Source organism: Xiphias gladius, chromosome 6, assembly GCF_016859285.1.
Source record: "Xiphias gladius isolate SHS-SW01 ecotype Sanya breed wild chromosome 6, ASM1685928v1, whole genome shotgun sequence".
NCBI lineage: Eukaryota > Metazoa > Chordata > Actinopteri > Istiophoriformes > Xiphiidae > Xiphias > Xiphias gladius.
The window spans coordinates 16,189,685-16,204,580 of record NC_053405.1 but is presented as its reverse complement, the minus strand read 5'-3'; the positions used below and the strand labels follow the sequence as shown (position 1 = coordinate 16,204,580).

The 14,896-nt window shown below is 41.1% G+C and overlaps 2 protein-coding genes across 4 annotated transcripts in view; both read left to right on the top strand.

Annotated features, from left to right (window-relative positions):
- Nucleotides 1-5,290, top strand: part of LOC120790429 (unconventional myosin-IXb) — a 55,646-nt gene extending 50,356 nt beyond the window's left edge. The window contains exons 36-45 of one of the 3 annotated variants that reach the window (XM_040127917.1): nucleotides 518-710; nucleotides 821-949; nucleotides 1,241-1,346; nucleotides 1,620-1,751; nucleotides 1,939-2,062; nucleotides 2,357-2,407; nucleotides 3,306-3,421; nucleotides 3,524-3,663; nucleotides 3,786-3,839; nucleotides 4,147-4,254. In XM_040127917.1, coding sequence (XP_039983851.1) covers nucleotides 518-710; nucleotides 821-949; nucleotides 1,241-1,346; nucleotides 1,620-1,751; nucleotides 1,939-2,062; nucleotides 2,357-2,407; nucleotides 3,306-3,421; nucleotides 3,524-3,663; nucleotides 3,786-3,799 — 1,005 coding nt within the window. In that variant the 3' untranslated portion in view covers nucleotides 3,800-3,839; nucleotides 4,147-4,254. Of the gene's footprint in view, nucleotides 1-517; nucleotides 711-820; nucleotides 950-1,240; nucleotides 1,347-1,619; nucleotides 1,752-1,938; nucleotides 2,063-2,356; nucleotides 2,408-3,305; nucleotides 3,422-3,523; nucleotides 3,664-3,785; nucleotides 3,840-4,146 lie in introns of all 3 variants that reach the window. The other 2 variants (XM_040127915.1, XM_040127916.1) reach the window with 2 other exon arrangements.
- Nucleotides 5,291-8,662: 3,372 nt separating this feature from the next.
- Nucleotides 8,663-13,757, top strand: use1 (unconventional SNARE in the ER 1 homolog (S. cerevisiae)). Its single transcript, XM_040127791.1, has 8 exons — nucleotides 8,663-8,782; nucleotides 9,858-9,907; nucleotides 10,210-10,288; nucleotides 10,469-10,621; nucleotides 10,824-10,839; nucleotides 10,980-11,010; nucleotides 11,308-11,470; nucleotides 12,253-13,757. Exons 1-8 carry the CDS (start codon nucleotides 8,684-8,686, stop codon nucleotides 12,433-12,435), a joined length of 774 nt encoding a protein of 257 aa, XP_039983725.1. The 5' UTR covers nucleotides 8,663-8,683; the 3' UTR covers nucleotides 12,436-13,757.
- Nucleotides 13,758-14,896: the final 1,139 nt, after the last annotated feature.

Here is a 14,896-nt window from a genome sequence, read left to right as displayed (position 1 = left end):
TCATTTTAACTCAGATAAAATAAGTTGGTTGCTTTGTTAGGACTCAGTATGGGTTTTAGCTACGGACGCACAGTAAAAGCCGCATAGGAAAATAATCAGTCTTATGTCCTTGTTAAAATTAAAGGGTTTTGGAATTTGACTTGCCATTACAGATATTTCTGACAAATTGTATTTAGCAAAGAAACCCAGAGGAACAGAAGCTACCACAGAAGTGGGGCAGGACCTTGGCTCTCTATATTGTACCGCATTAATACTCTGTGTTGAAGTATTATGCTTGATTTGCAATTAAGCTCTGGGGAAAATAATATTTATCAAAAAAGACTGAACAGAATATGAATCCTAACATAGAATAATACAACCTGCTGAACAATACTTAAGTAAAAGCTTCCTTCCTCTTAGTTATGAAGTATAATATTTCAAAAATGTGTGATTCGCAAGGATGTTGTAGATAGCTCATGGTGAGTGGACCGGATAAGCAGAATTCTTACTGACTGCTGCCGCCTGTCTGAATTCACAGAGTGACGAAGAGTCCAGTGGTCAGCACTTTGGGGTGCGCGTGTGTCATCTGGTCAGCGATAAGAACCCAGTACCCATGGTGCTGGAGATGATGCTGGAGCATGTGGAGATGCACGGCCTCTACACCGAGGGCATCTACCGCAAGTCTGGCTCTGCCAACAGAATGAAAGAGCTGCACCAGCGACTGGAGACTGGTTAGACCCCATGTGTACAATGCTTACAGTTAACTAATGATTAACTTGGCAACTGCGTCAGCTTTATTTATCAGTCTTTGTTATTGATGTGACATTGTTGATGTGTTTAGACCCCCACCTGGTCTGCCTTGAAGACTACCCCATCCACACGGTGACAGGCCTGCTCAAACAGTGGTTGAGGGAGCTGCCAGAGCCACTCATGACCTTCACAAATTACAATGACTTCCTACATGCAGTGGGTGAGGAGGCTGTTCCCACCAGGAGGCAGCATTTTACAATAGACAGTCTGCGTGCTGGGCTTTTGTTTTCAGTCTTCCCTTATCTGCTGCTGGGCTGTAGTTTAAGTTATGTATAGTTATTTTTTTAAATGGCTCATAAGTGGGTAGGGCTAAAATTTGACATTTAAGGTGGAAAAGGTTAATCACACGTGATTAAAAATGGAATAAAGACATTTTTAAAATATAAAGGACTCGTAGTGTTAATAATTAATTCTGGGGTATGAATCATTATGTGTTTTTTGCTTCCTCTAGAGCTGCCAGAGAAGCAGGAGCAGCTTCATGCCATCTACGAAGTGCTGGAGGAGCTTCCTACACCCAACTACAACACGTTGGAGAGACTCGTATTCCACCTTGTCAGGTAGCGATTCTGTCATTGTTGCCGTGTATATTTTAATATGGTTGCGACATATGTTCGTCATTGTTCTCAAAATGTATGCAATCCAAATATCACACTCACTAGATTCCGTGTTATTTTCCTTTGGCGGCTGTTTTTATCAATCGACTTATTACAAACATATTTAATTTACCTCAATCCATATTCAATCCATAATCCATATTTAAGTCAGATGGATTATGGATTATATGTACAGAAAGCAAGACAAATGCTAATATATAATAAATTCTCTTGCAGGGTGTGTAAAGAGGAGGCTCACAACCGCATGTCTCCTAACTCGTTGGCCATAGTTTTTGCCCCATGTGTCCTGCGCTGTCCAGACAGCGCTGACCCACTGCTCAGCATGAAGGATGTTGCCAAGACCACCACGTACGACTGCCATGAAAGCTATAAATAACAAAATCTGCTTTGATTTTTTTTTTATGATTTCATATAATAATACTTGTGTTGTGTCTTGTTCATATTGCACATACACCCCTTCTGTAACCTGTGAATAGCTGTAAATAAGCATACTGACTCATACTGTTTGATATCATGTTTTCTCCTCCCTCTGTAGGTGTTTGGAGATGCTCATCAATGAGCAGATCAGACGCTACAATGAGAAGATGGAGGAGATCGAGCAGCTGGAGTACGCTGAGGCTCTGGCTGTTAACCAGCTCAAACTCAAGAGACAAAACACGGTGAGGAACAAAACCCTGCCGAGCCCTGGATCACCGTTGTTTGATTCAGTGTGCTCTCAAAACTATGGCAATAGTCAGATTGCTGCTTAGCCTCAAGCCTGGATGTAAAACAAGGGAAAAAAAATGTGAAAAATTTAAAAAGTCACTTATCAGTACTGAATTATTATGAAATACACTGTGCTAGTCAGTGTCATTTTTCATCATCATTTAAATCGTACAACAACCCCATTATAGGAAGCTGGGCGTTCTTCAGTTACATGGGTAACTTGGCCAATGTTCCTTGTCTCTCCTTAGCACTACTGGCATTTACCTCTCAGGTTCTCAGCTCCTTACAAAGGAGTGGTGGTATGTATCATTGAGTTCTCCTGGTACAGTAGATCTAGTAGTTATAGTGTGTCATAGTGTGCCATGTAGAAGCACCTGTGCATGGCATGTTAGATGTGGGTGACCTTTGAAGCGCTGGCTGTATTTTTTTTTTTGTTGTTTTTTTTTTTCATCAATCCATCTTTCCTTAATACTTTTTACACTTCCTTACTAACTGGTGCATGTTGCTGTTAGTCTGGTTTAGATCCTGCTTGTGATGTTACGGATTTGCTGTTTGCCATCGTTCTTGTTCTCTCTCTGAGTGGACGAGATGGTTCTGGGTTGGTGTTGTAATTGCTGTCTTTGGAAGACAAGGGTCTAACTTGCAATGCTTGATGGTAACGATGCATATTTGTCTTTGTGCTGTTCCAATGTCATCATATCTTATTCATTTTTTTTAATTGAAAGAACACCACAAAACTCTGACAGTCATGGTATTTGTCAGCTGACTAGATTGCGGTGATGTGTATTTTTAACAATTACCGTAGCTATGAACAGCTTGCCTTTGGAAAACCCCTCACACCAATACTATTTGGAAAGGGCGAATGTGTTTATTAGCTTGTTTATTGTCACTGCATTTATTTAATCTCCCTTTGAATCCTTCCTTTTCACAGAAGTGCTGTTAGAATTATGTGTCGATGCATGAAAACCACAGGCACCATCCACCCTGCTCTTCTGCTCTTCTGACTAACAAATTTTGGAATCAGTCTCAGACTTGGGTCAAAGCTATTTCTATGTTATGGCTATTTCGTGTTTACTTTTACTTATTATATAAATATAACAGGTATATAAATAATCATATTTATATGATAATTATGTGATGGACATTTTCAGGTTGAGTTGTGTGAGATATCAGTGTTGGACGTTCTGTCTTCTGCAGGTGCACGAGAAGGTCAGTTCTGATCTAAGTGTGGTCCCTGAGAACGAGCCTCTGGACTCAGACACAGAGGCTGAGAAGAATCTGGTTGAACGCATCAAGTCCATCAAACAGGAGAAGTAAAGATGCCCTCTTTATTTTTATTTCTTTATTTGTCGAGGCGCAGCGTCCCTCTCCAGTCTCTCACTTCTCTGATGTCCTTATCATTTGTTCATCTGTAGAGAGGATCTGGCCTGTCGACTGCCAGAGATGGAGCAGCCTGGTTCAGACCAGGAGAACTTGGACTCCGAAGCCTCGCTGAGCTCCGAGAGTCTTTTGGACGAGCAGCAGCGCTCCTCTGCCCACAGCTCAGAGCCTGAAGGTCAGTATTAAGGTACAGTCTGGACCTCCTTTCCTTCTACCTGTTTCGCTCACTCACTTGTGGGTTTCTGACCAGACCACGGGGGCCGCTGGGTTGGGCCCTTCCTGTGTTTTGTGGTGCAGGTCTGGACCAGTGATGGTGATTGGGTCGGTGACGTCTGCTCTGTAACAAAGCAGGTTGGAGGAACAGCAACCGTGTTTGTGTGTTTGTGTGTGTGTTTGTGTGCATATGTCTGCACACCCATGTATGCATGTAAATGCATGTATGGCATGCTCAAACTTTATCCAAATGAATCAACTGAACATTTGGTACGCTACATCAAATCAAATGTTTGCCTAATTGCACCCCACTGAACATAACTTTTGGTAGATAACATGGTTGCATGATCTTCCGTTGGTCTTCACCCTCTCAGGATTTCTGTGTGATTCTTTAAGGAAAAAATGTTTAACTTTCGTGCTCTTTCCTTTGCTCCCTCTCTTCCAGGACGAGGTGGCTCCCAGCTGAGGAGATACAGGCCTGCTTGTCCACCCAAACCAGCCGACCTGGCCCAGCGACCTAAAGTCCTCAGTGGACCCGTCTCTCTTACACCTGCTAGCTCCACCTCCTCTATGACCAGCTGCGCTTCTTCAACCTCCGAATCCTCCTACGCCTCCTCCAGGCATCCACTGCAACGCCGCAACCCTGTCATCCCAGACACAGTTAAACTACCCCCAGGCGTCCTCGCCCACGCTGCAGACTCGAGTGCGGCCCAGACTTACACTCCTCCTAGAAATCGAGCATTTAAATACTTGGTCAAGAGAAGAGAGCAGCCGGGCCGCCGTAAAGACAGCACCCAGTCCCTGTACATCGACGGCCCCGAGTGTGACCTGATGTTGCATTTCTCCTCCTACCCTCCCTCCGCTTCCGCTTCCTCCATCTCCCTGGTGACATGCTCTCCTCAGCACCAGCACCCCGAGACACAAGCGTCGAAGGGCCAGAGACGTTTTTCTGACCCCGACATACCTTACGTGGATGAGGACATGTGACCAGGACAGAACAGAAAAGATGGAGAAGCGAAGGGCAACAACCTCCGAGTAGACAAAAAGGAAATGAATCTAAATGCCATGCAGAGTTGCCACAGATGACAGTGATGGGATTGTAGAACGCAAGGATCACTTGAGGAATCAAGAATCACAGAGGAAGAGAAATGGTGAGATGTACAGTAGCGACAGTGGCTCTACACAGCTGAACAGAAGTGAGACACAGTGGAGGCTGTTCCAGTTGCTGTTGTCAGATGGAAACTAATCAAGGAACCGCAAATGTAAAAATAACTGGACAAGACGTTGCCAAGCACCTTTTCTGTCATTTTGTTATATTATGGTTACTGTCAGCAAATTCAGCAGGAACACAGGTTGGATGTTCTGTAGCCTCATAATGATGGAATTTGTTTTTCTTTCTCCTTTTTTTTTTTTTTTCCAACACATTTGTGCTAATTCAAGGAAATAATATAGATTCCAGTCGCACTTTTCATTTATTTCTCCTAATGAGCAAAACATGCTCACTGAAATGTTAGCTAGTGCCTTGATAATGTACAGTAATTTGAACAAGAAACTCATTTCTCATGTCATTATTATGGAACAGTGCTCGTAGCGGGAGGGAGGGCGGGCGGGTTATCTAGGATAAAGAGAGGGTACCTTTGTCTTGTGTTTATTGTACTGACCCGACACGAGACAGACATGTTCGTAAAACAAGGACCTAAACATGCACAGTGGGACTGTTGTACAAAGGACAACAGTCTGTCCGCCTCCACCTTTTACCTGCCGCACAGCAAACACCTGATAGGAAGTCATCGCCTTCACATAGCAGAGGGAAATGGGAGCAGCACACGCCACTTTTTTTTCTTCCTTTTGAGATGACAAAAACACAAAACACAACACCGGCCATTATGCAACAGCCGTGCCACGATGTCTTTAAAGCTCAGAGTCCTTGAACTCACCTTCCCCTTTTCTAAAATGAACTTGGCTTCACTCAGCTGTGGACAGTCCCATAATGAGCAGGTTCTGCTGAAGCACATTTCGACTGTATGAAATGTAATACTAATGTTCCTCTCTGACTGCTGTTGAATGATGTCTGCTAGTCTGTCTGGATTATGAGGAAGATGTGTAATGTGTAACAGAGGAGTGCATGGTTGGGACTGAATGACGTGAACTGTAATGGTTATTAGTATTAACATGACAATACAGAACATGATGCTTGTAACAGCTGCTGTGTGTGTGATTTGATCAGGCTCAGTCGAAAAAGTTTCTCTGTGTCGATATTGGACACATGACACCTTTTTATACAGTAGAGGATCAAGAAAGGTAAACTTGTGAGTTATTAATGGAAGAATATTCAGGTTATGTAATTTTTTGATGTGAACTAGGAACCATGAGAAGTCACCGACAAACTCTCCGGAAATCAGTCTCCTCCAGAAACGGATGCACTTAGACCATTTGCACCAGTATTTTGATCAGTGATATAAAGTGAGCAAGGAGATATATATATATATATACACACACTTTAATTCAACATTAATTCACCTTATGTTTAATTCACCATTCACCTTATGTTTAAGTTTTTGCCTTCAGACAGGTTACATACATTTGAGGAGGAGTACCTCCATTTATTTTTATTTTTATTACATTAGGAACAGTGCGTTTTTAAGCCCAAATTGGTTCCTCATCCGGTGCAGAGGAATCAAAAGTAACAAACACAGGATGATAGTCTTTGCTGATGTGTTGAAAATTTCTGTGCGCTAACTTTGACATTTAGTCAGTTGTAAAATCTTATTCTTTTAGTCTTTTCACAGCTCATACAAAAATAGGGCGATTTTTTTATTTATTTATTTTTTTTTTAATATTTGCGGTGAACCTGCAGCAATGACTGTTGATAAACCTGAGGTCGTCTCACGGGTAAATACAGTCAAAGGAATCTGTTCAAGATTTTAAAAAAAATAATTAAAAAAAAAACGTCTTACAGTCTACATGAAACAACAACCCTCCAGCCATTATGCTAGCTTTAAAAAAACTACATTGCACCTCGTTGTGTTTGGCAGGTGAACGTGAACTAAACCAGAGCTTTATGAAAATGTGTACAATCAGTATTATTGTTGTAAAATGAACGTGGATTAAAGACAGGACAAAGAAAACTTATCTATGTGGCACATTTCATTGGGAAAATTAAATGTGCCCTTGAAAATCTCAATAATTCTGGGAAAGATCACATAAGTGACAACCTCCAGGACAAACAGGTATTAATAATATGAAAACTAGTTGTTCATTCCTAACCAGTAGATAAATACACTTTTTTGTTCCTTTCATTAGACAACGATATTGTGAAGAAGATTAAATGAAATGAAGTTGAAGAAGAAACAGGCAAAAAAAAGAAACTATTCCACCTTTTCCTCGGGGATACTCATAAGAGATGTTCCCTAGTTTTCACTGTTGATCAGATCCACACATCTCTTTATAACATTACTTACAACGCTGAGGTAAACAAAAGCTGTAAAATATGACCCAAGGTCAGCGATGAACCATAAGCATCACAAAGTGTTAGACTCTAAAATAGGGTTAGGCTGTATAATTTTCCACGTCTTGTCCCACCCCCATGAGACCAGTGGTCGCTCTTGGAGGTCAGGGGTGAAACACCTCCCCTGGCCAGAGCTGAGGCCCTAGAGGAGAGCACAAACAGCCTAAATCTAATAAATTCATCTGTCAAACCACGTTTCTTTATTACCTCAGCTACATATAGGACATTTCTTTTTTGAGTCGGATGATTGCTGATCCAGCTTTAGCTGTTTCAGTCAGACAAAGTGGCTCACTGCCGGAGCGCCCAAGACATCGAGGGGCCCGAAAAGCCCCAGGTTCACTCTGTATCAACTGGTTGTACTGAAGAAGCAATTTCAGCTGAGATGGGCCCTTTGTTACTGATTCTTGCGGCCCTGGTTTTGTGGAGGGAGAGTGTAAAGAGTCACTCGGCCATCTGACATGAAGAACTTGCAGCTGCAGCTGTTGAAGCCATTTTGCACCAGAGTCAGTACAAAGACAACAGGTGAATCTGATCCCTGTAACTTTAACTGTACTGTGGTAGGGACTGAATTGATCATGGTTGGCATAGTTTTAATTATCATGAAAAGAAACAACCATGACTTGCCTTCACATGTATTGAAGACACAGAGCAGGTTGACGAATTATCTGATCAAAAAATAAGTCCGTGGAGAGTTTTAACTCTCAAACGTGTACACTGGGAAGTCGGTTAATATGCTAATTTAGTTTCTCTAATAACTTTTAACGAGTCGAGTGAACTCACAGCACTTCATTCGTTCAACTCATCATTCCAGGTCAAAAAGACCTCAAGTTAAACAAATAATGTTTATAAGGTCTGTGGTTGCCTGAAAATTAAACTAAGTTAAATTAACTTCAAATTAACAAAATGTACATATTTGCATTACGTTGACAGGAACAGATTAGCTGATTCCACTATATTCCTGTATCATGTTTCACAGCGTATGATTAATCCATTATCAAAACTGCTGATTAATTTTCTGTTGACCAACGAAGGGAGGGCGCCGGTTGGTTTTGTGGGCAAATAATGGAACTGCAGTGTATGTTGGGGTCTATTAGGGGCCCATAGGCAAATTGGTACCCCCGGGGGGCCCCTCAGGTGGTCACTCCCACCGTGGGTACAGCGACATTGGTACCGAACAAAATTAATATAACACTTTTAAGTGTTTACTTACCCTTTAAAAAAGAAAAGGCAGTGGCACACTATATCTGCCTTTTGCGAATAAAAAGAGCCTAAATATTAATGGATGAAACCAAATTTATATTTTATATAGCTAATATAGCTTTGTAAATTTTATCAAAAGTCACAAATAGAGACTATAAGGCCGTAGCTGTACACATGAATCCACAGTTTTATAGTTCCTACGTGTTTTTGAATAAATGAATAGCGGTGGGAGGGCTCTACGTCATAACGCTGCGACAGTGTGTCGACCTCAAACATGGCTTCCAGATTAGAAATTAATTTTATCAGATTATTGTCTCGCTGTGAATCTATTGCTTCGGAGAAACGAGGGGAGACGGAGTGGAGGTTAGAGAAGGTAAGGCGACATAAACACGGAGGAAATGTCCCAGCTCAGTGCCGTGTTTCTCCGACCTTCATAGGCCAAAGTTAGCATGACTGTCGTTGTTGTTGTGAGTCGCAGCTGTTTGTTAGCCACGTCGCCACTGACAAAAAGACATTTTTAAAAAAAAAAAACGAAAAAAACAAAAACAAAACTGGGACAGACTCATGTTGCATAGTAAGGAAGAAAAAAACACAACAGCTGACTTGTAGGTCGTGTGCTAACCATGCCAGGTTAGTTTTCTGTGTGAGTGACAGAATAACGTCGTGCTGCTCTTCACCACAGATCATCACGGTTCATCTGAGCTACGGACAGCGACATTTACAGTCCAGAAATTCACGCATAGACACACACATACCATCATGTTAAAATCATAAAAGTACCGGTGACACACTGATTAAAGTAAGGAGAGAACAAAAATGCACTAGACCATAGCCTCGGTTACATTGTATTGGGTTATACTGAGAATTGGTTCTAATATTTGTCCTACTGATATTACTGATATTTATATTCATGGGGTCGACAAACTATTGAAAACTCTTTAATTCAACAGCAACACAAACTAAAGCCTCCAAAATGACCATAAAGTTGGTATAACTGCTGCAACTATCAGTTATATTCATTATCTACTAATCTGCCAATTATTTACTCAACTTAATAGTTTTGTCTATAAAATGCCACAAAAAATGAAAAAAAAAAGTTTTACTTCTATAGTTTTATCTAGTTTACCAGTTGTAGTTAACTGTTAGGTAAATGTATCCAACTGATGTTCATCACAGCTTAGTTTCGAGGTAAAACACCTTAAATTATGAGGTGGCAAATTATTTTGACGCTGTTTTAAAGAATAACATCCAGATGGATTTTTTTTCTTTAATCCAAAGAGAGTCTTTAGGTTTTCAATGCTGCTTTAGTCTTGTTTTATTAAAGACAGCTGCACTAATGCACAGCAGCGCCAAAGATCATGTCTATTTCAAACTATCATCAACTATTCAAAATATCTTTCTTTCAAAAAAAATGTTCACAATCAATGTTTCTGTTTTGTCTCCTCTAGTATGTTGGCGCCCTGGAGGAGATGTTGGTAGCTCTGAGGAAAAGCCCGAGGTAACACCACCATCTCATACGTCTTAATATATTTATTATTCCTAACTTTTAATACACATACATCTCTGTGTCACCTTGTGTCATCTGTGCAAAGGCGACTAAAAAGTTTCAACACTAGCAAACCACAAAGCTTCTGATGCATGCAGAACTCACTCATGAGTTATTTTTTTGCGTTTTCCAATTAGTTTTTTTGAACAAAGAGCATTTCTGTCACTACTCACGCAAGTTTTGTTCATGACTAATGAATTTAGAAAGAGGTGTAAGAATACTGTTATGCAACAACACTTTGTGTCTTCGTCCAGCAAACCCACACCAGAAGTCCTGACTGAATACACACGCAAAGTAGATTTTCTGAAAGGACTCCTAGAGGCAGAGAAACTGGTCAGTGGCAGTATTTTACAGCTTTATTGCCTTTACGATTTTCCATAATACGTACTGGATGTGTTACTATCACTTGTAATATTTATAGGAGCACTTTAATCAGTAGTTCACTGTCATTTTTTATGTATATCTTTTTGGGGCAGTTTCCAGATCTCATGTCTTTCCTGTTTTCGTTCACAGTCTTCACCAACGGAAAAAGCTTTAGCCAATCAGTTCCTCGCCCCCGGGCGAACACCCACGATAGCCAACGAGAGGATGCCTGCCACTAAAACTGTGCATTTGCAGACGAAGGCCCGCTGTACAGGAGAGATGAGGGAGGAGCTGCTCGGCACGGTATGATGAGAGTACAAGTTTTTGTAACCTTAAAGCCACTGTAAAGACCTTTTTACTCATACTTAGCCACAAAAGCTGTGCTCTCCATATTTTAAAAACACTTTGGGGTTTGGTAGAAAAACTTGATTGAGAAATTGCTTTGAATGCCTAATCCCCCACATTCTTTTTAACTCATGAATGTTCCTCTTTTGTGTCATTATAGGTTTTGTCAGGCAAAGGTAAGAATTGTTTTGCAATTCAAAGGGATCTTGGATTCAGTATCTCGACTGAGGAACGGCAGCTAGTATTTGTAACAAACTAGAATCTCTAAGATGTGTCTTTTAGGAGTTGAATCTCTTTAACTCTTTCCTCTCTATAGGCACATCGGAGACAGACTTGCGAAACAGAAGGTAAAGCTTTAAATAATATTTCTTATCAATAAGAGCTAATGATGGATAATATGTTTATTGATACATCAGTGTGAAACATCCACTGATTTCCTCCAAAAAGTTCAGGTTCATATGCAGCTGTGTTTAATTTCTGAACATGTCAGGGCACTGTTGCACTTCTCACTGTAAAATTCTTATACAAATGGGTATTTTAAAATACTTTATCAGTGGACTCATTGTCGTGACTGTGGATAAGAGCCTAAGCTACACGCCTGCAGTAAAATAAAAGTGTTAATAAGACCGTCCCGCCATGTGCAGAGGTCTTCCTCTGGATGAGCGTCAGTCTGCCGCAGAGCTGGACGCCGTCCTGCAGCATCACCACAACCTGCAGGAGAAACTGGCGGAGGACATGCTCAACCTGGCCCGAAATCTGAAGAACAACACTATGGCAGCACAGAACATAATCAGACAGGACAACCAGGTAACTGGATAAACACCCGCAAGTATCAGAGTATCCACAATACTGCACACTTCAATCATATTTTATTTTCAGGGTTACTAAAATATCAAATTACCTGCCGACAATAAATTACACCAGCCAAAATAAGGACTGAACATTTTCAAAATAATACGTCACCCTGTCTGTTTACTGTAACGTTTCGTTTATAGACCCAGGTTTAACAGAGACAAGAATCAGTTCAATTTCAAACTTGGTAAATGGTAGCCAATGAGGAACAGGTGACTGTTAATGATTAAGGCAAAATGAGGCAGAAGAATGTGACTGAGTGATGGATGGGTGTTGCAGCCCCCTCCCCAAAAAGCACCTGGGGAAGCTTTTACTGAACACTATCAGAAGCAGCAAAATTAGGGTCTGTCGACTACATTTTACATTACATTTTTGGTTTATTGCCCAGCTTCTTGTCAGGCCTTACCATTAACAAACAGACTAATGTTGAATTTTTGCAAATGTTTTTATATTTCAGATCTTTTAAATTTTCTCTTGGGTTTGTTTTTGCATGTATATTTTTGTTATTGGAGGGTTATTGGGTGTCATTTTATGTTTCTGTTCCCCAAACACTTTCTCCTACTAATGCCACATGTTTCAGCTGCTTCTGTCCACAAGTCAGCATTATAAGACAAATATTGTTCCCACCCAGCCTGTGAATCCACCTTGTGCAGAAGAACTAATCTATGAGTTATTATTTCTTCCACTATACTGGCTTGGAGGTCTGCCTGCTAAATATTTATGTTGACATTTCCCAGACTCTGAGCCAGTCCATGCGCCAGGCAGACCTGAACTTTGAGAAGCTGAAGACGGAGTCGGAGCGATTGGAGCAGCACACCAAGAAGTCTGTAAACTGGCTGCTGTGGCTGATGCTCATCCTGGTCTCGTTCACCTTTATCAGCATGATCCTCTTCATCAGAATCTTCCCCAGACTCAGATGATGACTGAGTATACTCCTGAACTCTTCCTCCCACATCCTCCCGTGTTTACAAGAGCAGTAGCGACATAGGCCTCCATAGATCTACGCAGCATGTCTGTAAGTGTGATACAGATCAATAGTGGTCAGAACCAAAACAACTCAGTCAGGCGGACTGAAAAGTTTGCACTTTCGTTACTGAAATTCTTCCTCTAAACGGGCTAATGAATCAGAAATCAAAATGCAGAAAGTGGTTTGAAGCATCAGTGTTCATTTTTTTTTTTTCAGAACAGGACAGAACATGAATCGAGATAGAGAGCTACTTGGAGGGTCTTTTGGGAACAGCAATATAGTCTTAATACCGAGTCAGCAGGGACTGAGCCTTAATTATTTTAAGCCCTCATCAGGTCAGCAACTAGCCATTCAATACATGTATGCACTTTCTCACTTAGTGGGACTGAAGTCAAAGTCATGTTTTGTGGAACATTATTTTCCACCATGCATATATCAAAGAGAGCTTACGAACCGTCCACCATGTTGCCCTGAAAATCCACAATTTCAACACAATTTCAGCTAATTGAAAACTAACCTATGAATAGCTGTGGATGTGCTAAAACCTGAAACTGTTTGGTAACACTTTACTTTAATCCATCTGTTTAATATTTATAAACACTATATACATTTTAATAAATGGCTTACAGGACACTATAATTTAGCTGTGAACAGAGATAAAGACATTTTAAGTGTTTATTAATGTAAAATATTTGTTAACAATTATAAGTTCTCATATGAAGACATATTTTGCATTATTACAACTGTATTTTACTTTGTTGTTATTCACTATCTGTTTATACACCAGCCTCCACTAATGGGTGACCACAGGAGGACTTACTTCTGTTTACAACTACATTACAGTGTGTTATAAACCATTTATCAATTGTTTATATAATGCATATGAATTTTAAAGGGCGGGGGGTAAAGTGAAGTTTTGCCACTTGTTTCCCTTAAATGAAATATTATTACAAATTACAAAAGAGATTTCAAGCTTCAGTTTAATTTTACATCTGCTGGTAAAGGTTTTGGAAACATTGATTGTCAAGAGGTTTAGATCTTTGTGCTGTTCGATTTAAGTTATTTCATCACCTCATTTATTTCCACTTCCCTCAGTCCTGTTCATTGTGCAAGAGTCTGTATGTTTTGGTGGCTGATTCCATAAATGTATGTCAGGTGATGATATCTGTTGTAGCTGATAATGACTGCTGAAGTTGCTGATGTTGATGTTTGTTCTCATTAAATGACTGTAACCCCACGTTCAACTCCTCATAAAAATTCACATATCATTTACAGCTGCAGTTGTGTGTGTGTGTGTGTGTGTGTGTGTGTGTGTGTGTGTGTGTGAATCACAACAAAGTAAAATGATTCCAAAGAAAATGATAATATTTCCATTTCCTTTGACTGTTTGATCGAAAAATAATTGCGAGCACTGTGTGCCTGTTGTGGGAGCTGTTTCTGACTTTTCCCCATTGACTCAAATATCAAATTGCGCCCCCTGTCTTTGTAGCGTAGAACTGATGATGCAGTGACTGCATGCAGCCAGAGTGTGTCAGTCATGGTCTTACAATACAAGCATGTAATGACCTCGATGACCCTGATGGCCTGATCAAGCCATAAATCCTAAATTAACCCCACTGCTCATTTAGAAGAGATCTGAGGATTGAAGTGCGGCTAAATAAAGGCAGTTGGCTACAATAAAAAAAGCATGCAGCGACCATATGTGACTGTGGATAAACTGTGCATTTGTCAGCTTTTGTTCCTCCTTAATTTAGCCTGATAAGAGTAGGGTATCAGTGATTTAAGACTGTAATTTTCATGCGAACAAACACACTGAAGAAGCTCCTCACAGGTTAACATTCCTCCCGTGTTGTCAGTCTGACTGTCATCTGAGGCCTGTGGAGCTGACTGGCTTGCCCAGGCTTGTAGCTATGCCCCTGGCCCTTCCTCTCTCCCCTCTCCCTGCCCCGCCTCACAGCTGGCTGGCTGGCTGGCTGGCTGGCTGGCTGGCTGGCTGGCTGGCTGGGCCGGGGCCTGGCTCGCTGTGTATTTTAGGATCCCTGGGGGGTATTTTGCCTGCTGGAAGCCAAGGTATGCAGGCCACCAGGAGACCAAATCAGGTTGTGTCACTGCGGAGGATCATCATCCCTCAGTTTAATCACAGCTGTTTGCACCTCCATTCTCAGGGCTTTGCTAATACTTTGGCTGCGTGATCTGCTCTCCGAGGCTGCGGCTCCGCTTGTGAACTGAAACTGCAGTACATGACTTCATCAGCGGTGCGGTTTCTCATGTTCATTATGGTTGTATTATCTCATTAACTGAAAGAGACTGTTACCCATTTGTGTTATAGTTTCCCACATATACTCCAGAGTTTGGGATGTGTTGACGTGTTAAGCATGAGTTCCTACATTCGGCAGAAACTTCTCTGTGAGGCT